This window comes from Styela clava, chromosome 2 (genome assembly GCF_964204865.1).
Source record: "Styela clava chromosome 2, kaStyClav1.hap1.2, whole genome shotgun sequence".
Lineage (NCBI taxonomy): Eukaryota > Metazoa > Chordata > Ascidiacea > Stolidobranchia > Styelidae > Styela > Styela clava.
The window spans coordinates 1,881,312-1,903,046 of NC_135251.1; the positions used below are offsets into that span (position 1 = coordinate 1,881,312).

General features: G+C 36.8%; 1 protein-coding gene and 1 long non-coding RNA gene across 2 annotated transcripts in view; both read right to left on the reverse strand.

The window, feature by feature from the left end:
- Positions 1 to 9,443: 9,443 nt before the first annotated feature.
- Positions 9,444 to 12,358, reverse strand: LOC120343421 (uncharacterized). The gene is made up of 4 exons (XR_013471415.1): positions 11,605 to 12,358; positions 11,239 to 11,299; positions 10,877 to 10,935; positions 9,444 to 10,114 (listed from the first exon to the last, which is right to left on the reverse strand). It is a non-coding gene; the product is annotated as an uncharacterized LOC120343421 (long non-coding RNA).
- A 5,422-nt stretch (positions 12,359 to 17,780) lies between these two features.
- The window catches only part of LOC120333909 (uncharacterized), a 48,625-nt gene continuing 44,670 nt past the window's right edge, over positions 17,781 to 21,735 (reverse strand). Inside the window, exons 13-15 of the mRNA XM_078110293.1 lie at positions 19,085 to 19,867; positions 18,472 to 18,557; positions 17,781 to 17,837 (exon numbers count right to left, since the gene is read on the reverse strand). Of these exons, the coding sequence (XP_077966419.1) occupies positions 17,781 to 17,837; positions 18,472 to 18,557; positions 19,085 to 19,867 (926 nt within the window). The remainder of the gene's footprint in view (positions 17,838 to 18,471; positions 18,558 to 19,084; positions 19,868 to 21,735) is intronic.

Here is a 21,735-nt window from a genome sequence, read left to right on the forward strand (position 1 = left end):
TACGTCTCACTTACATGGACCGCCAGTCTAGATTAGCCCCTGGTCTAAAAACCATGGCCACCCCTGTTATAACTAGACTAGAAATTTGAGGGTCTAACATATGTTTAGTTACGCAAAATTGCTATGTATGAACCAAAAAAATGTTTTAGTTACATTACAAAACACATGGTGGTCTTTCGCCATTTTGTCCGCTGCCTTTATTACTGTAAGGCTATACAAAAGCCTTCAAAGCAGATGGTAACAACTATGCAAGAACTCGAAATTTCAATTGTTGAATAAATAATATTTATAATGAGAGAATTTTTAATTTGTTGTGCGATGAAAAAACTAAATTTATTATGCGGCCCAGCTAGATGTCTAAAGGTTGGTGATACGGCCCGTCGTAAAGGTCCTACTGCAATGATAATAAATATCAAAATGAAACTACAGACTCATGAGGTACATAAAAGCCCATTTTGTGGCTCACAATATAATTTATATTAATATCGGTATCGGTTATCGGCCACTATATCAATATCTGTATCAGCGGCAAAAAGTGATATCGATCGAGCTCTAGTTGGTAATATGGCCCGCCGACAAAAAATGTTTCCCACCCCTAATTTAGAAAATATTTTCAATTTGAAAAAATTTCTCTTACCCTGAAATGTGCAGGTTGAAGAGACAATTGGATAAAAGCATGAGGAGACATTCGAAAAGTTTTGATCAATCCTTTCCGAATTTACGAAACGGGAACATGGAGGTCTACGTCATCAGATAAAAGCTTTGCAATCTTTAGACTTGATTAAATGACGTCGATGCACTGTATAAAGGAAAATTAATTGTTAGGATACTGATTCAACCCTGTATGAAATCAGCGCTACCAAGCAAAAAATGGTCATATATAGCACAGCAGTTCCTAACTGGAGGCCGCAGAGCAGTTTCTGGTGGCCACAATGCTATGTGCAAAAATGATTACATGGAAAAAATACTCTTCCTAGTTTCATTGCTTGATATGGTTATTCCACAGGGTGTTTTCACTTTGTTGAGCATGAATTGTTTGATCATAATGGGATTTGGAATCAACCAAGCAAAATAACACTATAAATACCACTGGAATGATAAAAAGGGGCCGTGAGTGCTGAAAGCCTCTGGAAGGAGACCACGAGTCGTAAAAAGTTGGGAAACCACTGAATAGCGAAGAATGAGATTATAAAATCATGGCTCCCAAAAGCAGAACACAACATTTTTAGTCAAATAGTTAATATGGAAGCGAGATTCCACCTAGGATTAAAACAGTCCCAATAACATTACATATTTCTGATCAAATAGCTCAAGTGATTCCACTCTTTATTAGTCTAGTGTTCCCAAAAACAATATACTTTCAGTTGAGCAGTAGGTTAGGTCAGGATGAGAGATTCCACTCTGCATTAAATTTGTGTTCCCACATATAATATTTTTAATCAAATAGCCAAGATTGAAAGACAGATTCTACCTGGCATTAAATTAGTGTTCCCGAACACAAAATATTTTTAATCTGAAGGCAACACTTACAGGTTCTGGAATGTTCCATTTTAATCGCTGAGGAGAAAGGGGGGTCGTAGTTAATTCTCCGACGCAGGTACCGTCATCATTATATCCAAAGTCCGCAAACTCATCGTACAAGACTTCTTCCGTAAGATGATTCATGATCGGAGCGTCAGCCCAGGAATGTTCCTCTTTCATTCCAAATCCCCCGTTTTTGTAGAAAATAACTTGGAAAGATTTGTCAAACCATCTGAATAGAATTTATTCTTTATTAGCGTCTAGCAGTCACAACAAACAAGGCCCTATCTAAATACCCACAGGCAAGTTTTTTTAGACAAAAGGCTGCCATGGTCTCGCTTGAAGAGATACAATTTTAGGACTAAGAACTCACAAGTTCAGCATTGCATACTTAATTTATTACAACCTGGATGAGTTAGGGCCTGTCATGACTCAGAAAAATATGAAATACGGCTCAAACTCTGATACCAATGAAAACTTTCCAAACTAAGCCTCTACTCCAGCATAATTCACAGCCCGGGCATTCCTCGCACATAATGTCCCATAGTGTGTGTACCAGGTTAGGGTTAGAAACAGAACAGAAAAAAATTGGTATGAGGTACTTTGTGGAAAAATATCATCATAACTTTTTATCATAGCTTGTCTGAACCTTAGTCGAAGAGAGAGAGTGACCTCCTCCCAAACCCCCCAAAAAACTCTTAAAATAATATCTATCCTGAGAAACCTCAGGCAAATTCAGAACGTGACCTCCCCCCTCAAAAAAATAAATTACAATAAAATTCAATCACCTGTTATGGCATTTTCCATGCAACAGCAAACGTCCGAACTTTGAGAAAGTTGTCACGTCATCAACGTCTAACACATGGGATTCATCGTCCAAAACAACCACAAACGCCGCTTTCTCGATCGCGTGCAACGACTCTCTGTTTACCCCAGATTTAAAGAAAACACCCTGAGTTGGTGGTTACGGCAGCAAAATTGGTGGTATTTGAATTGCTGTCGTAATAACCGCCGCTCGCTATTGGTTTGTGACAGCTTAAAAGTCATTCGCCGTAGGTTAGGGTTTGGTCTTAGCGGCAATGGTTTGGAAATCCCGCCATGATTTTGCGGCAGCTCTAAACGCCACAAAATACTTGATATTTTTGACCAGAAAGGTGGTGCAATAGCCTAACCTAAGGTAAACAGAAACAAAGAACACAGATCAGAATACGGGGACGATAACGGTATAATACCAGCAATTAAATATTTTTTCCGCTATTTACCGGAAATTAAAATCTAGTCGTCATGGATACGCTGCATGTTGCCTCCACGCGGCTGAATAATCTGGAGTCGTGTTTACTGTTTATCAACATTAACACTTGTTAATGGTCAACATTACATTTTGTAATGTACTGCACAAAAAATTCCCAGTATACGGTACAATTTTGAAGAATGTTCTTGTAGTCATTGACAAATAGTTTAAAGATCGTGTTAGCGATTTTTTTGTTCTCTATGGACCTTTCCGCGACCTTTGACCCCCGGAAAATTCTTCCTATACTTTACCATTGCAAAATTTTCAGTGCTATTTTAAGAGTGCTTTTGCGAGTTGGCGCCTGTAAAATGGGGTATGTGGGGTATGGGGGTATATTTCAAATGGGGTATATTTCAAACCATCATTATGATTCATTGCACACAACAATCGGGTTTTTCAGAGTACCGGTAAAGAATTTCAGGCTAGTCTATCACAACTATTTCTACACTAATTTTTATTACTGCGATTAAATTAAAACTCCTAGGAAGACAGAGTGATCATTGAATTATCTGATTTTTATTTAAATTTTCCGAAACACAACTGAAAACTAACGAATAGAGTTCAAAAACGCGAAAATGAGGAAATGTTTACAACCACGCTTGAAAATCTGTCTGAGTGAGAAAAGTGTCTGAGCGGATGCAAAAAGGGGGCATTGTTACGTCACTTTTTCATCTTGCTGATTGGCCAATGTCACGAAGTAAACAAGGAAGTCGATGCTCGGAGAAAGGTCCATTGCCACCTAGTGTATAGAGGACTTGCACGGGTCACGTGACTTTGTTACTGGACGGCAATAAAATAAAAAACGTCCATTTGGCTCCTGTCAGTTGCAAGTCGGATTATACGTTTCCGTTTTGTTTGGCTGTTGAAAATGGGTATTCCGTATTGTTCCGTTGGCTGTACGTATAGTATAGACAACGAAATGGATCTTTAGTTATATTCCACTGATTTCAAAAGATCCGGAACGTCGCCCAATGTGGATATCATCTATTGCCTTTTGACAGAACTGGTTGGTGTCAAGTTCAGAAGCCATCTTACTTGTGTTTCACTGTTTGCGGACAGCACTTCGTTGATGGTGAGTGATAATGTGCCGTTATCAATTTCTTTAAATATTCACAAGCTCCCTCATTTCAATGGAAAGCAGATGACAAACTACTGTTATTAGTAGGCCTAGGCGTGGGCCTACTTGCAGTTGCAGACCTGACTTGTGTAAGGCAGTAAGGAATTAATAATCAATTGCTATAAGGTATTGTTTGCCTAATTAGCACCAGTGGTCATGCAAAAAATAACCAGAATTCAATTGAATTCGCCATCTAGGAATACGCTCGCCACCGCATCTCTGATCACCCTGGTAGTTTCACAGGTTTCAATCCCATGCGGGGATAGTTATGTGCTAGAGGATTGCAGCTCTACTCCCACCGAGGGTGGTTCAAATGACCGCTGATCGGTTACGACCATTCCCCACCATCCAAGTCCATGATGCTTCTGAAAACAAATAACTGCCCCCCCAAATAAATCCTATCCTAATGGTGTTGAACAACTGATCCAAAATGTCTTTTTATTGTCATTGGTAAAAAAGATATGCTACCCGGAATCAAATTCATTCACGACTAGTGACTGTGGTGGTATATGAACATAAATTTCACACTCCTTGATCGTTAGATTTTATGAAAACTCTATCTGTATCCATTATCTTACAAATATGGGTGCGACCATGGAATAGATGGATGGCAAAGTATAAGTTGCAACAGGACCACAGTGGCACAAGACCTTAGCTTGCGTGACTTAATAATACATCCTCAGTATCCATTTATTGATGCTTATCGCAATGAAAAAGTAACTTGTGATTACTGTGGATTGGTGGAGATAAAGTGTCCATTGTGCTTCAACGAAAGCAACTTCAAGACGACCCTATCAAGAAAAAAAAATTGTTTTGGTTTCACACACTTTACAGTAATTATAAAGTATATTTGAAAAATAAAGCAAATCAAAAATGTATTTTTAAAAACAATTGGTTTTATCTGCAGATACTAGGTTGATATTGAGATTGACCATTTCAATGCTAAATTTTCTTTAGTCGACAGGCACACTTGATTCGCAAAGATTTGTGAATGCGCACAGTACACCAATTTGTCTAATGTATTGATTCCATAGGCAGGAGGTTGTGGATCGGTGCTGCTCAGGATGGGATATTTTTGCCTCTAAATGCATATCACGTGTTTCACATGAATCCATCGTGCTCAGATTCGACTGTTTTCAAGGTCTGAAGGCTCCAACAGCCTTATCTTATGAGTACACAAGAGAATTTTCAGTGTGGCATGCATGGGTCAGTTGGAGTCACTAACCTCAAGATATCTTTAAGCAAGGATAAGATAACCTGGAAGTAACATTCCATAATTTAGAGTAAAAAATGTATCTGCCTCCACAGCCATTTCAAATGAAAGATATGATGCCTCGGGGATAATTTCTATCAAATATTTTACAGTATTATGGTTCTAGTGAAAAGGGGTGTAGGTGGCTTTTTTTTAAGTGTGGTAGGTCTAGTCGAAAGACACATTAAATGTTTATGCTAACAACTGCAAATTAATATTGCAACGCATACAAGTTAACAGAATTTGTTGAAATGGTCCTGACTTTTGCCTTTCTGCAAAATCCCCCTTTTTCTAACTATTCTCTTCCTCTCTGGGGATGGCGAAAATTCAAATATCGATGGGACATATAAGCAGCTGATAATGGGTTATCTTCCCTTTTTCCTGAAAATAAATTAAACACTAATCATCATTTGACAGTGCCAAGTTTGTGTATCAGATCAGTAATAAATTACCTGCTAACTAACAAAACAATCAGACAACACCTTCAGACCATTAATGAAGATTTCTTTCAATTTAAAACGCAACTATGCCTACCAATGTGGGTAGTTTTCAGGATAGAATTATCTGTGGTTGGGGACAGATTGCAAGGTGCAACATCGTACGCTTACCATTCTATGTCGGGATTAGTTAGCCAGGTATTTGTTTTAAAAGCATGGACTTGATGGGGATGTCGTAATCAACCAGCGGTCGTGTGAACCACCCTCAGTGGGAGGAGAGCTGCAATCCCCTCGCACATAACTATCCCCGCATGGGATTGGAACCTGTGAAATTCCCAGGGGGATCAGAGATGCGGTGGCGAGCGTATTCTTAGATGGAGAATTCAATTGAATTCTGGTTATTTTTTGCATTAGCACTGGCGTTAAACTTTAGATATCTATTCAACTTTTCACACTTACTAATAGACTACCTGCTAACTAGGGAAACAATACCTTATGGAAATTATTGATTAATACCTCACACGAGTCAAGTCTGCAAGTAGGCCTACGCCTACCAATAACAGTAGTTTGTCATCTGCTTTTCATTGAAATGAGGGAGCTTATGAATATTTAAAAAAATTGATAACGGCACATTATGACTCACCATCAACGAAGTGCTGTCCGTAAACAGTGAAACACAAGTGAGATGGCTTCTGGACTTGACACCAAGCAGTCCTGCCAATAGATGATATCCACATTGCGCGACGTTCCGGATCTTTTGAAAACAGTGGAATATAACTGAAGATCCATTTCGTTGTCAATACTATACGTACAGCCAGCGGAACAAAACGAAATAACCATTTTCAACAGCCAAACAAAACGGAAACGTATAATCCGACTTGCAACTGACAGGAGCCAAATGGACGTTTTTGTTTTATTGCCGTCCAGTAAACAAGGTCACGTGACCCGTGCAAGTCCTCTATACATGGATAACTTTTGCATTATTCGCTATTTGATTAAGATACTAAATATCTAATTTAATTACTCTAACTAATTATAACATCAACTCAACACCTGATTATGCCACTCGGAATAAAAAGCAAAAAATCTCAAGATCGCAAACCTGCATCAGAACCAACAAGCAAATCCAGTCCACCGGATCCTGGTCTGTCACCAATAATACCATCTTTACCTGGTTCATCTTCCACATCCTACTCAGGCCATAGTGAAGAGAAACAACTAACACCACCTGTTTCCTCTCTGAGCTTGACTAAGATTCAGGAAAATATTCAAAAGAACATTGAAATTCAACTTCCAAGCATCATTGCTCGCTGCATCTCTGAGAATTTTAACAACTCATCAGAGTATTTACCCTTGAGTCCAGGATTAAAAGAATTTATGGACAATCAAAATAAGTTCTTGAAGGAAATTAAAAATGAACTATCTGTCATCAGAGAGTCCCAGGACTTTCAATCTAAAAAGTTTGATGACATATTAAAACATCAAAAAAATATGGATGACCAACTAAAATATCAAAATAAAAAAATTCAATGCTTAGAAGAACGCATCCTGGATCTTGAAGAAGATCTTTGGTATTTATCCGAGCACACTGAAGACCAGGAACGGCGCTCCAGACTCGAAAACCTGGAGTTTCACGGAGTCCCACCCTTAGCAAATGAAAACACCGACGAACTGGTTTTAGAGATTTCAAAACTCACCAAGGTTAATATCCAGCCAAGGGATATTTCTTTTACTCATCGCTTCCCTACAAGAAATCCGAAAAACCACCCTCCTATTATTGCTCGATTTACTAACCGAAGAATTCGACATCAGATTTTCGAAAACCGCAAACGTTTAAAGGCTGCTTCAAATACATCTAATATTAAAGACATGTCTAAAGTTTTCATTTCCGAAAACCTCACCAATAGGAACAAAGACTTATTTTTTCAAGCAAAGGCGCTAAAAAATAGATGCGGTTACGCGTACCTATGGACCTCCAATGGAAAAGTCCGGATAAAAAAAAACAGAATGACAAATACTCTTGAAATCTTGGATGAAGATGATCTCCAAAAAATAAAATAGGTCAGACTTTTTTAATAACCTTTATTTTTCTTATATAATCATTATTTTCCATGTCTTCTGAACAAATATGTTCAATATGTCATTTTTTGTGTCTACCCGATTTTTTTATATGCTGCAATTTGTGTGACCTTAAATTTCACCCTACATGTGTTGCCCCATTGCTCCACCCAAATTTAAACTATATTTGTGAAGTGTGCCTTGCTCAAAATTCTCATGCCTCTTTTCCATATACCTTTTCATGGGAATCATTGAACTTGCCCTCTACTATTTGCCCTATTACAAGTGAATACCTAGAACTCCCTAATATTAGTGGAACTTTATCGCAGCTCAAATCGACTGACTTCATTTTTTTGCATGTCAATATAAGATCCCTTCCAAAGCACATTGATGACCTAATGCAAATGTTAACAAGTTTCGACCAACTACCGCATATCATTGCCTTAAGCGAAACTAGACTTAATGAATCTCCCATTAGTACTATATTTATAAATAATTACAACTTCATTCATTTTCCATCTCCTACCAAGGCTGGGGGTGTAGGGATTTTTATGCGCCATGATGTTTTATTTGTTGAAACAATTGAGTTTAGACTCAACTTTCCCCATTGTGAAGATATATGGATTCAGGTTAATGAATCCTCATCTGATAACCCCAAAAAGTTCATTGTTGGAGTTGTTTACAAACATCCTCGCAACGATCTTTCCGATTTCATGGAAACAATGAATTCCCTACTTTCCAAACTAGAAAATTCGAAAAGCCTTTTTATAATCTTGGGCGACTTTAATATTAATTTACTATCCAAAGATAATTTGTCTACACGTTACACTGACATGCTTCTATCGCACCTAGCCGTTCCAATCATAACGCGCCCAACAAGAGTAACCTCGACATCACATACATTAATTGATCATATATACACGAATGCAATCGATCGCTGCTCCTCGTCTATTATCATACAACATGATATATCCGATCACTTTCCTATTATGTCATCCTTTTCTTTTTCGAACACAACTTTCCGTAAGGCCAAACCCCGCATGAAAAGAAAAATGTCTCATTTCAATGAGGAAACATTCAGAAATGATGCTTAAAATGCATTCTATGGATTTTTATTGACAGAATTGTCCACTGATAGCTTCAATGAGGTGTTCAACATCTTTATGACCTCATTGGAACATTTACTCGATGAACATGCACCTATGGTACCGGTTTCTCGCAAAAAAACAAAAATTCTATCCAAACCCTGGATTACGAATGGTATCCAAACATCCATTAGATTAAAAAGTAAAATGCATAAAAAATATTATTTGCATGGCAGTGAAAGCCAACGCGCACATTACAAAAAATACCACAACATCTTAGTTCACCTACTAAGAAAATCAAAACAAGCCTATTATATGTCAAAAATGAAAAGCAATAGAGGAGATGTAAATCAAACATGGCAGACAATAAAGGAGATTGTGAACATTAAATCGAGGAACAACTCCTCAATATCAGAACTAAAACTTCAAAATGGACTCAAAACTAATGATAGCCTAACCATTGCATCTGAACTTAATAAATTCTTCTCAAATATTGGGAAAAATTTAATAGCAGATGTTCCCACAACAAATGAACATTTCTCGAGCTTTCTAAAAGCTCCCGTTAAGGAGTCAATTTATATGCGAACAACAAATGTGACCGAAGTCTTCAATACCATTCTTGCTTTGAAAACGGGGAAGGCCACAGGCCCATATAACATCTCTACATTTCTCCCTAAGAAGATTGCTGACATAATCTCACCCATCATAGTAAATTTCTTCAACACGTCTATAAGAATAGGCATATTTCCATCTGCGCTGAAACTTGCCAGAGTCATACCATTATACAAATCAGGTGATAAAACTAACCCATCTAATTATCGACCAATCTCCATCTTATCATGTCTGGCAATTGTCTTTGAGAAACTTCTGTATTGCAGATTAAGTGATTTTTGTGGTGAGAACAAACTAATAAATAAATGCCAATTTGGTTTCCAAAAAAATCACTCAACAAGCCATGCCATAATTGACCTCATAGAATATATCTATGATAAATTCGAGAAGGGAGAGCATGTCTGCTGTGCCTTTTTAGACCTAAAAAAAGCCTTTGATACCGTTAGTCATAGCATACTCCTTCGCAAACTTAATCACTACGGAATTCGAGGTTGCGCGCATGCCCTCATCAAAGATTATCTGCAGGGCAGACTCCAATTTGTCGAAGTTGACTCTCACCGTTCCCAAGTTCTTCCAATCGAAGCTGGTGTAATCCAAGGGTCTTGCCTTGGCCCATTATTATTCGTTCTTTTTATAAACGACATCTCTCATTGCTCTGATTTGATGACCAAATTATTTGCAGATGACACCGGTCTTCTCTGTAGTTCCAAATCTTCACTGAATCTCCAAAATCATGTCAACCTAGAAATGGTAAAAATTTATAATTGGATGCTTAGTAACAAGCTCACCATCAATATACAAAAGTCTAAAGTAGTCCACATTAAGCCTAATCACAACCGCGACAAAACTCCTTTAGAAATCAAAATCAATGGAATCGAGCTCGAGTCTGTGCCTTCGTATAAATATCTGGGGTTAAACATAGACAATCGTCTACAGTGGGATGTGCACATCAATGAAGTGCGAAAAAAACTTTCACGTTCAGTGGGCATCTTGAGCAAACTCCAACATTACACGGACAGAAATACACTGAAGATAGTTTATTATTCTCTCTTTCAAACATATATCCAATATGCAGTTGTTGCATGGGGATCAGCCTCCAAGTCAAAACTAAATCCTATTAAAGTTTTACAGAACAGGGCCGTTAAAATTCTCTATAGGCCTACTGCTCATATTAACATGAATATTATGTATCATGAAACTGGTGTCCTGAAGTATACCGATATTTATCATCTAGAAATTGGTAAGTTGATGCACCAATTCCACAATTGTTGCCTGCCACAGGCATTTAATAACTATTTTGTCAAGCAAAGCAATGTTCACAATTATAACACTAGATCAGCATCCACTTCATCACTCCATGTACCTCGACAGACTTACACTAAAACGCAAAATTCACTCAAATATAAGGGTGTTGTTATGTGGAATGCTCTCCGTGCTGATTTACGAAGCATGTCATACCAACTTTTCAAATCAAATATGAAAAAGAATTTCGTGTCGACTTACTTCGAATGTTTGTAACAACCCGACCAAGATCTTTATTGTGGCTGCTTTTATGACACCACCTGAAAAAAAATATAATGTGAAAGGTTATTGAATCACTGCAATGACCTAGTAATTACTGTATACTTGCAATAGTTAATATATTATGTTTTCATTACTTTACAGCAACAATCTTTCTCAATTTATAGCTCTTGTATCTTTATATGACAAACGTTCATTACTGTATTTACTTTAATGTAGTGAATGAGTTCATATCTGATTTCTGTAATTGAATCAATGCCCTGAGCATTGATGACACATGTTATTCATATGTTAAAAAGCAAACAAAACATGTCCTATTAACATTATTTTTTTTGTCGACTTACTTCCAATTGTTTGAAACAATTTGTCTCCTAAGTTGTTGTATTACTGTTTTCATACCCTCACCTAAAACAGAGTGAATAATGTTATTGAACTATTCCTAATGACCAAGTACTGTAAATATGGCTTAGCTGTGATAATTGACGTAATTATTGCATTACTAATTTTCTCATTACGCTGTCCTTATATGTTCAAACTGTTGTCCTTTGCAAATTATTCTTTTAATGGACCACGTCTGCATTGATATACAGTATATCACTGCAGCACTGAGTACCGTTACCGGTACCTACCACGTTACCGTATCTCGTTTAATTTAATTTTAGCGTCACAGATATTCCGTCTTTCTATTTAATGCTACAAGATTTTATTACCTGTTTTCTTTGCTCTCAATATCCACCGCGTCTAATTGAAAGCCAGTGTTACGCCTTCGGAATCTGACGTTTATTGGCAACTGTTAGACAATGCGCATCACAATACAGCAATAGTATTGTTGTGACACAGTCCATTAATACCCTCTCCATGGTTACCAAGTTAGTGGTGTTCAGAGTCGTGTTTTGTTGAAGTGAGCGACTGTTGATTATAGCAGATTGCCTCGAGATATTGTATGCATTTTATTTTCCAATTTATTTACACTGTATTTGACTTTTTCTTCTTTATAATATAGTGTCCAGAGTTATTTTATAGGTGCCCTTTTCATCCTGTAATATGGCCTATTTATAATTCATTGCCATTTGCATGTTTGCGCCTATTTAAACTATGGTTATATATAAACTATTTATTAGTGTTTATAGTGTTCGCAATCAGGCTATTTCTAGACAATATATACAACACGTATCAGCATTTCAGACCTTTACTTACCCGATTAATCAGGGAATACCCTACGAGTTATCCGATGGGATGGGATTTTCAAACCTGTACCGGTACATTTTATTCTTAAAACATAACTTCCGAGTTTCCAAATTAAATTAGATGACGAATCTTGGGTGTCGCTGCTCGATAACCAAATTTGGTTCCCCGCGGCTTCCCTTCCCCAGTAAAAATGTGTGTTAAATTTTGTTTATCTTTTGATTTTGTATGTTATTTTTTTGCTGGTTGGAAAAAAAAAAATTGACTATGACTATGACTATGACTTTTGCTCGCTGAAGCCAGCGCACATACGGTAGCTGGTCCTCTTGTCGCATTGATAACCTATGAGTATGAACTTGTTGTAATCACAACTACATAATCTGAGAATGGTTGAAAGAAACGTGATTATACTGTAGAGTGGTTAATGTAACCGGTGTTCGGTTACAGGTTCTTCTATGCTGCTTAAATTATTGAAGCAGCAAGAGAAATACTGATCCCCGACCTTTGAACTTTTCCATCAGTTTCAGCCTGTGATAGTCAACCCCCGTAATTTCCAGTTCAAGTAGTATTCCACGTTATATCACATCTGCTCTATTCTGCATTTGAAACCAAGAACTGGTTGACTTATACAATTCCCATACCTGACATGGATTGGTAACAGGCCAATCGGTCGCGGTATGGCATAGTCAAGTTTGTTTTACCCATCCAGTATAAATAATATACAATGTTTAACGAGTAATATTGAATACACATATTGAATATGTGGGGGGGGGGGGGGGGGGAGGAGTCGCGGTGAACCAAAAATGGTTATCAAGCAGCGACACCCAAAGTGTTGACCTATCAGATGACACAAGTCCATGAGCTTTGTACAAATAACTGGCTTACTATTCTCATACCTGTCATGGACTGGTAAGCGGATGAGAGAACGTGGATAGCCATGTGATTAAGTTGTCTTATCATTTTTCTCTCTCCTAAGATAAATATTTGAATCCCGTCCTATAACTGGCCAACTAACCCTGTATCTGACATGGATTTGTGTTTAGCCATATGGTCAAGTTGTCATATCAGTTTTTCCCACATGATAAACATGTACGTCCAATTAAAAAAGGTAAATGTTGAACTATCAGATACTATGGGTCCACTGGCCAACCATTCCCATACCAGTACGCGTCATGGACTGTTAACCGGACGAGGGGCTGTGTTTTCGCAATATGATTAATTCGTCTTAACGGCTTTCCTCTACCCGTGATAAATATCTAAATCCCATTCTATAACCACCAAGTTCATGCATCTGAAACAAAATAACTGACCAACTAACCCGTATCTGACATAGATTGGTAATAGGATCAGAGGCTATGGTTAGCCATATGGTCAGATTTTTCTCTTCCACAGGATTAACAGGAAAGTCCGAAAATCTGAAAAAAGTAAGTGGCGACCAATCAGATGTTACAGGTACATGCGCTTTGTACAAATAACCGGCCAACTATTCCCATACCCGTCATGGACTGGTAACCGGATGAGAGGCCCGATCGCAATATGATTAATTCGTTTTACCGGATTTCCTTCTCCCCCGGGATAAATATGTAACTCATATCCTATAAGTATAACCATCAGAAACCAATTTAACTTTGTATCGGACATGAACTATCGATATATTGACGGTAATAGGACCAGAGGCAGTGGCTGGCCAAATGGTCAAGTTGGAATATCAGTTTTCCCCTTCTCCAGAATAGATATGAAAGTTCAAGATTTGAAAAATGTAGATGTTGATGACCTGATGCCACAGGTTAAAGCTCTTTGTACATGTACTGTTTCCCCAACAAGAGTCCACGGTTCGCCATATGATTATTGGATTTCCTCTCTACACCAAATCCAATTATAAAAGTTGATCATTAATTACTGCTTAACGGTAGGTCATGCCTGACAACGGTAGGTCATGCCTGACGTAACTCAACTTTGTAAAGGCAGAGCTAGAGTCCTTCTAATCCAGGGGTTCCCAAACTTTTTCAGCTTGCTGCACACTGACAACAAGATTAAAAAGTCGCGGCACACTTAATATAAATCAGTTTTATTAAATTACTTATTCATTAGTATTATGCGTTTCGACATTGAATAAGATTAAAACAAGATTTTGCGGGTCAATTGTAACAACAAGTCTTTATCGTTTCTGTCAGTGCAGAAAATTAATATATGCAGAATCATGAAAATGTGAAAAATATTTTGTTGTACTATATATATTGTATTGCATATGTTGTATTGACAGAAAATTTGCATGGCGAAATTTGTGGTCAAATTGAGAACTCTAAATATTTCATGTGCAAAATGAAATGTGAAAACATTTCAATATTATGAAATTATTATCGCTTTAAGAGTCTTCTCAATTTCTTAACTGCTGACAGTTTGGAAGTGATTGTTTAGTTAAGTCCAGCGACTTTGCTTTGAGCAAACTTGCATTGTTGGGCCTTGGGTTGAGGTTGAAAACTTAACACCTTATATATTCAGAAATTAGAGAAGTTTGGCATATTTCATCACCTATCGGTGGACATTGAACAATAAGTCTTTATTCAGGTTGACCCAAAAAAACGGAATCCATACAATATGTTCCAAATGGACTGGGTTTCGTTTTCTGGGTCACCCTATAATATGTGTGGTACCGAACTACATCCATTACTGATTGCAATGTAATAAAGTTCATGTTGCATCGTTAATTATTGTGAATAAATCTCAGGAATTTTGTGAAAATGCGTGGCACACTTTCAAGACCTTGGCGGCCCACTAGTGTGCCGCGATACAGTTTAGGAAACCCTGCACTAATCATTGTCACATTCGACTTTAGCGTGACGTCTACCGCATTTAAGGCTGAGATCTGCCACTACATCATTCCTTCTTCAGGTAGGCCACATATAGCGGTTGACGTCTCGCAAAAGTGGCATCCATTTTCAACGTGTCGAACTGCCAAAAACTAAAGTTCTAGGAGATGCATTGCTGCTTGTCCATTCGACATCATTCACTTTCTGATTTCTGATAGCCAAGGCTGCCAGCAACACCATGAAAGTCTTGTCGTAATAAACATTCAGGTTATCCAAAAATGGCAATTTCAAGTACCTGGCTTTGGATTAATTTTTCCTCTTCATTACGAAGGAATAAAAATAAAATTCCTTAGCTTTAGCTATATGATGAATGATGCCCTACCGTCCAAACACTAACCCAAGTGAATAGTTGCTAGTGAAATATGGGTCGATTTCCTCAACCAACCTACCAGTTGAATTCTGCTAGTCTCTCACACAAAATTGAACTCCATGAGATCCGAACAGCATGTAACTCGCAAAATTCTAGTTGTAGGCAATCAGGCTCTTGGGCATGGAGCCCGGTTCTATCACATTGATTATTTATTATACAGATGCTACAACAATTAACAAAATACAACATAGAATAAAAAAGAAAATTTTTGACAGAAGACCTGTTAGATTATGCAGGCCAAAGTGTTATGTTGATCATTTCATTTTGTATCATAAAACTACAAGCTCTTTAATGAAATATTTCATATTTACATTTTTAAATTTATGGGATACATGAATTTTTTTTTATTTTTTACTGTTTTTTTTTTATTTTTTTTACTTTTTCATATTTAGGGAAATACATAATTTTTTTTTTCATTATTTTTTGACTATTTTTACTTTTTTAAAACTTAGAGAAACACACGGAGTTATAGAGAATAATGATGAACAAGAAAAGCGGATCGCAGCACATGAAAATTTAAAAAGCTGACTCACACAAAACAAAAAAATGGAAATTCGTAATAGGCATTGCAAAACAAAACATCATTGTAATATTCTACATGTATCACTATTATAATATTACTAGAATTCATAATGGACATTTCTTGTTACTTTACATAGATTAGGGGCAAAGTTACACTGGGCTCCAGTAGAGTCCTTAGCTACCAAGTTTTCGGAACACAATATCAAACCACAACACTGAGCCAAAAATCAATCACTCCAGTCCAACTGTTATTATAACAGTTATGAAATGCATAACTTATCGCTGGTTTGCCGACAAATCAGAATTTCATAAATTCACACAGAAATAATAGATATCAGTGGTTGACAATAATTGAAAAACATAAAAGCAAAAGATAATAATCCATTTCACAACAAAATTTAATAAAAATTCGAACAATGGCTATTTGAAACGAGTTACGATATAGGTTAATAACTTGGATTTTTTTTTATTTATAGTTTTATTGATTTTTATAGTTTTTATTATTTTTATATATTTTAAAATTCAAGCAAAAATGTGGAGTGGCAAAGTAAACTGATATACAGCAAGAATAAGTACAGCAGTTGTCAATTATAAGAAAAAACTCAAAACCTGACCTAAATAATGAGAGTTGTTGACATACCATAAAAATTATAATTACACAAAAATTTCTGAATGAGGGCGACATAAAAACAATACACATGATATCTGGAAAAGCTTAACGTGAGTTTGTTATGACTCACTAAAAATAGTACATAAGAAGCTAAAGCATTAATGCAGCACCCAACCTAATTTTAAAAACTAATAGGAAAAAATAATAAAAAAAATTATGAAACGACAAGAATTTGTATAAAAAACATGCAAATCAGAATTTGGTGCAGAATTTTACAAAATGCTCTTGAGGTAAGTTCAAGAGGTCAAATCTTGTGAGGAATGACCTAAATTGCCGAAATCGTTGCTGAAGGGTGGTGCATATGACTAAGAGTCAATTACTATGTTTTCACAATCCAAGCCTATGCAAAATAAATCAGCATTTCACACAAAAAAAAATTATAAAATTTTTCCCTCAATTCTACTATTACTGGACTAGACTATCTAGTCTTTAAGAGTTAATATTTCTAATATTTAAGCCTTTCACTACATATGCATGTCCATAATGTGTTGCACGATACCACAGGATCATTCGGCATTAAGTCTGAGATTATTGGAGAAATTTAATGTTGAATATACAACATTAACAGTAACATGTTGATGAAACATTTGTATCTTAGCAATGTCTTTATAATGTGGTCAGTTTGGGAAACTTCTCAAGATCATCGGAATCTGAAAAAAAAAATTTTTCATTCAGATGACTCTAAAAATTGTGCTCAGTAGAGAAATATCATAACAATTTTCTATGTGATGTTCGAATAAGGCATTAGATTAGCAACAATTACAAATCTTGAATATTATTTGTTAAAAGTAAACTTGAGGAAAAACCTGGTTGAATTCTTGCAAATATAATAATATTTCAAGGGTAATTGATCGTCCGAAGATATGTAAGACCACATTCAAAAAACGAAGGCAATTACTCACTGTACAGTGAACATAGCAAAAATAGGAGACAAAATGAGTTATTGTTTCACCCAATACACTGGTTCTCAACCAGTGGGCCATGGCCCACTGCTGCGCCACGAAAAGATTTTGAGGTGGGCCACAGAACCATTAAAAAATGTTAGTTTTATTTGTATCACTATCTATAATTTTGATTGTAGTACCAATGATTGATGATGCTGTTTTCTGCTACTGAATGGTAATTTTCATTCTAATTATCAAAGGTTGCGAACCACTGATCTAATATGACTCCACGAACTATTTCGAGAATATAAAAGACAAGAAATCAAGTTTGCTGTTTTAGTAAATGGTATTTCATGTACCGTCATCACCTTCATGCTGTATTGGTTTATTCTATTGCTTGGTTTCCACCTACTGCACCAGCTTCTTCTTGTTCATTTTGCCCCTTAAAAAAATTTCAACTTTACTATCTAGCAAATGTTTTTTTTTTATTACCTGCCATAAAAACGCAGACAAATATCATTCAAATTTAGGGATTATATATTTCATATGGCTTAGTGATTGAATATCCAACAGTTTCTGGTACCCTGGTATAGCGAAGTTCTAATATGCATAGTGACATCACATTTTGGGGCTTATTATCAACATGAATTAGGATAGGTTTTGCACATTTATCTCGGGGGAGGAAAAGCCGATAACACTGCTTAATCATATGACGAACCACAGCCTTTCGTCTGGTTATCAGTCTATGTAGAGTACGGGGTTAGTTAGTCAATATTTCCAATTGCATGAACTTGATTGTGGAGGAAGCCATAAATGACCAGCGGTTACGTGAAACACCCTACAGCGCCGAAGACTCCAGCAATCCTCTCACACTTAATTATCCCTCACATGATTCGAACCTGCAAACCCACAGACTAATCAGAGGTGTGTTGCTGAGTGTATTCATAACACTTAGCACAATGCTACACACTGTCTATTACATCGTGCAGGTCTGTAGGAGATGATTGAAAACATACATATGAATACTTTGAAAAATAGTTGCGGAAAGTTGAAAATAAATATTACTCAAATCTTACTATTTGCTGATTGTTATGATTTTCCGGTAGATGCAGATTCCCAATATGTGCTCCAGCAAAGTTGACAGGTGGAGGTCCTCCTCCCTCTACGAATATAAGAATAAAAAGATGTTTAATGTAGAAAGTATTTATTATAATGATTGCTTTTGGTCTTAGTATAATCAAACTGAATATGGTCTTATGGTGAGTAGGTTCTCAAGATAATGCACAGCTAATGTAAGAAACTTATGATCATAAGAATATTGAAAAAAAATTCGAAAATAAAACTTCAACTTTACATCCTACAAGGGGTTACCTTCTACTCAGCTTGAACAAGTGTTTCTCAACCTTTTTTATATCGCGGCCCACTTCGCTGGACGTGGACCACCTTTATTAATGTCTTTTTCAGAGGCTAAAATAAGTCGAGGTGCCGAACACACAACACAAAGAACAGACGGAATTTTACTCAATGCAATACCTTAGCTCAGTCAATGGCTGAAAAATCCTTTTTAATTCTGTCGTGGGCCTCCTAAAACAAAACCTGAACAACGTGCTAACAAATTTTTGAGGAACCACTAGCTTAGGGAGCAGAGACATGACAAGGAAATTATGAATCACTCCCAGTATCACTTACCTAAAGGGGCTAATGGAAAATCAAAGTCTTGCATTTCATGCAAAACGTCATTTTTCAAAACTCTGCAAATGATGAGTCTTTCAGGATATTCTTGCAAATTAGGAAGAAGATGAAATGTTAATTTATGTCTCTGGGATGTTAGAAATATTCTGTCGCAAATGAATTGTCCGTGGGGCATATTGAATTGTAAATCTTCTTGATCAATCTGTAACTCGAGGCAAAGTCTGTCACCAGTTTTCAAAGCGAATGGATTGAACCAAATCGGAGCAAGACGTGCCCCTAGTTCTCTGTAATATGATCTGATATTGGTTTCAGCAGTCTCACTTTTCTCAAAGAATGTGAAATGAAACTTTTTTTTGTTATGTATATAGAGACAGTTGTCCACGATAACCTCTTGCTTACCAATTAGCCATTTTAACCAATTGATGGCGACAGTGAATAGACTAAACTTTCTGCATCGAAATTCTATGCTGTTATCCTCATTGATTCGATCAGGATTAATAATGTCCCAGTCAGTTTTACTTGAGAAATGTAATATGTCAATTTTGTCTTTTTCCAGCCCGACGCACCATGACTTGATTTGCACGATCACATCTCTGAGGAATTCGGAATCTGCGCTGATATCGAAATTTGGTGTGATACCAATGTATTCTTCGGGACATAGTGAATTGTCAATTACAACCGACATCCAGACCTTTGTTTGTTTGTTGAAAGTTTCCTCTGGAAACGTGACTTTGCATTCATTCAGTCTTATGGATCCGCCGGCGACTTCAACGTTTACGACTAAAAAAAGATATTTCTTGTATATTGCAACAAAAAATAAATTATAATGTTGCCGAAGTTATCTAAAGAACCCTTCCAATGTCATTAGGACTTCCATATTTATCCCAGGAAAGGGAAGTAGACTTGACGTTTCAATCGTATGGCGAACCTCGGCCCTTGTTCGATTACCAGTCCATGTCGAGTATGGGAATAGTTAACCAGTAATTTGTTTCAGATGCAGGAAGCCCATCAGGGAAAGCGGTTCATTGGCTACAAAATGAGAGATTGCTGATTACTGCAATAAAACGTAAGAAGTAGCTCGAGCAGGAAATGGGTATTTAGACATAAATCAAAGCAGGCTCATCTCTAATATCACTATTGATTGAACATTTTGCGCAAAGAAAGCAAAATATAGAAAGGGCTTGCTAACACTGGAAATGCGACAAAATATTTGTTACCAGAAGTTACTAGAGTAACTAGTTGTGTATCAATCTGGTAAAACAGGTATTCAAAAACGTTCAGGAATAGAAAAATAATTAGGTTTCATAAATCCAGATTTCTTGTATGACCATAGCACGATATATTACCATGTATTGCAATTAAGGGAAGGGGGGAGAGGGGGAAGTTGGAGCCAGTGAAGTAGTGGTTTCTGCATAATTATTTTACGTATCAGTTTGACATGGTACAGTCAAACGCAGTAACCAAATCTTGAATCCCCACAAACGGTAGAGTAAAAACACTGTGCCTTGGTCAACGGATATAATAGTCCGGCAGAAGCGGGCCTTAACATTGTTTTGGGACATAAAGTTTTTTTTATTGTTTAGATATAATGTTTATGACATATATAATGATACCCAGCTGGGTGTGGAGTATAAAATGTTGAGCAATTTTTTTTAAGTGGATTTAAAGTATTCGGCCCAAAATGACGCACATCCTGAACCCTAACCTGGGGAACATACAATGTTCAGGTTGTGCGCCATCTTGGTACAAATACTTCAGGAGCGCCTTTTTGTTAAAAACAATTATTTCATAACTATATGGTTTAGTTTTGCATACATAGTAACATTGAATCTCCTTACAATGTCAGAAATTCAATTTTAGTAGAACAAATAGTAGTTTATTTCACTAATACAAGCCAGGATCCATCGACAGAATCTATCCACTTTCTATTGCGCTCTTCAAACTACATTTGCGTTGCCGCGCGCTTTTCGTTTTCCTAGTTTAAGCTTAGGGACTTGGGAAATATTTTATTTTATTAATTGGATTGGAATATTTGACCTCGTTATTCACTTCGAACAAGGGCATGTAAAACCATCCACTGGTATCTAAAGATGTGTAACGTGTTTTTTTTTTTGGAAGAACCGCAGCCTTTCAGTACTGCATTGACTTTGGCAAAATTAATATGCGAAACCGAGATGTGCACCTGTTATGCCAACATAGTTGAGTCAAACGTTTTAAATACTAGTACATCACACACATTTTCCTGCGTGCTTCGGTTGTACGTAGTAACGCGCACATTTTTGCGCACATGCATCAAATTCTACTTGATTATTGAGCTATAGGTTTTTGACGAGCTTTTGTGTGTGATTTCATTCCATAGAATTTGTATGCTGTTCTAAAGGATAAAATTTCAGCTTTTTCATTCATTCAAACCGCGTGTTGAAAGTAAGTTTTGTAATATTGCGTGTTGGTTTCCAACATTCTTGAATCGGTGATGCCAGTAAATCTTTAATACAAAAAGATCAGTAACATCTGCAATAAAAACAGCAGTACCCACTCAAATGACAGCTGGGGGATGGATACTCTCAGTATCTGCTCCATCGCGTGCTTCTTATAGTCTTACCAGTTTACATGAGTGCCAATTGGTATCTAAGCTCAGCCAGAGACAA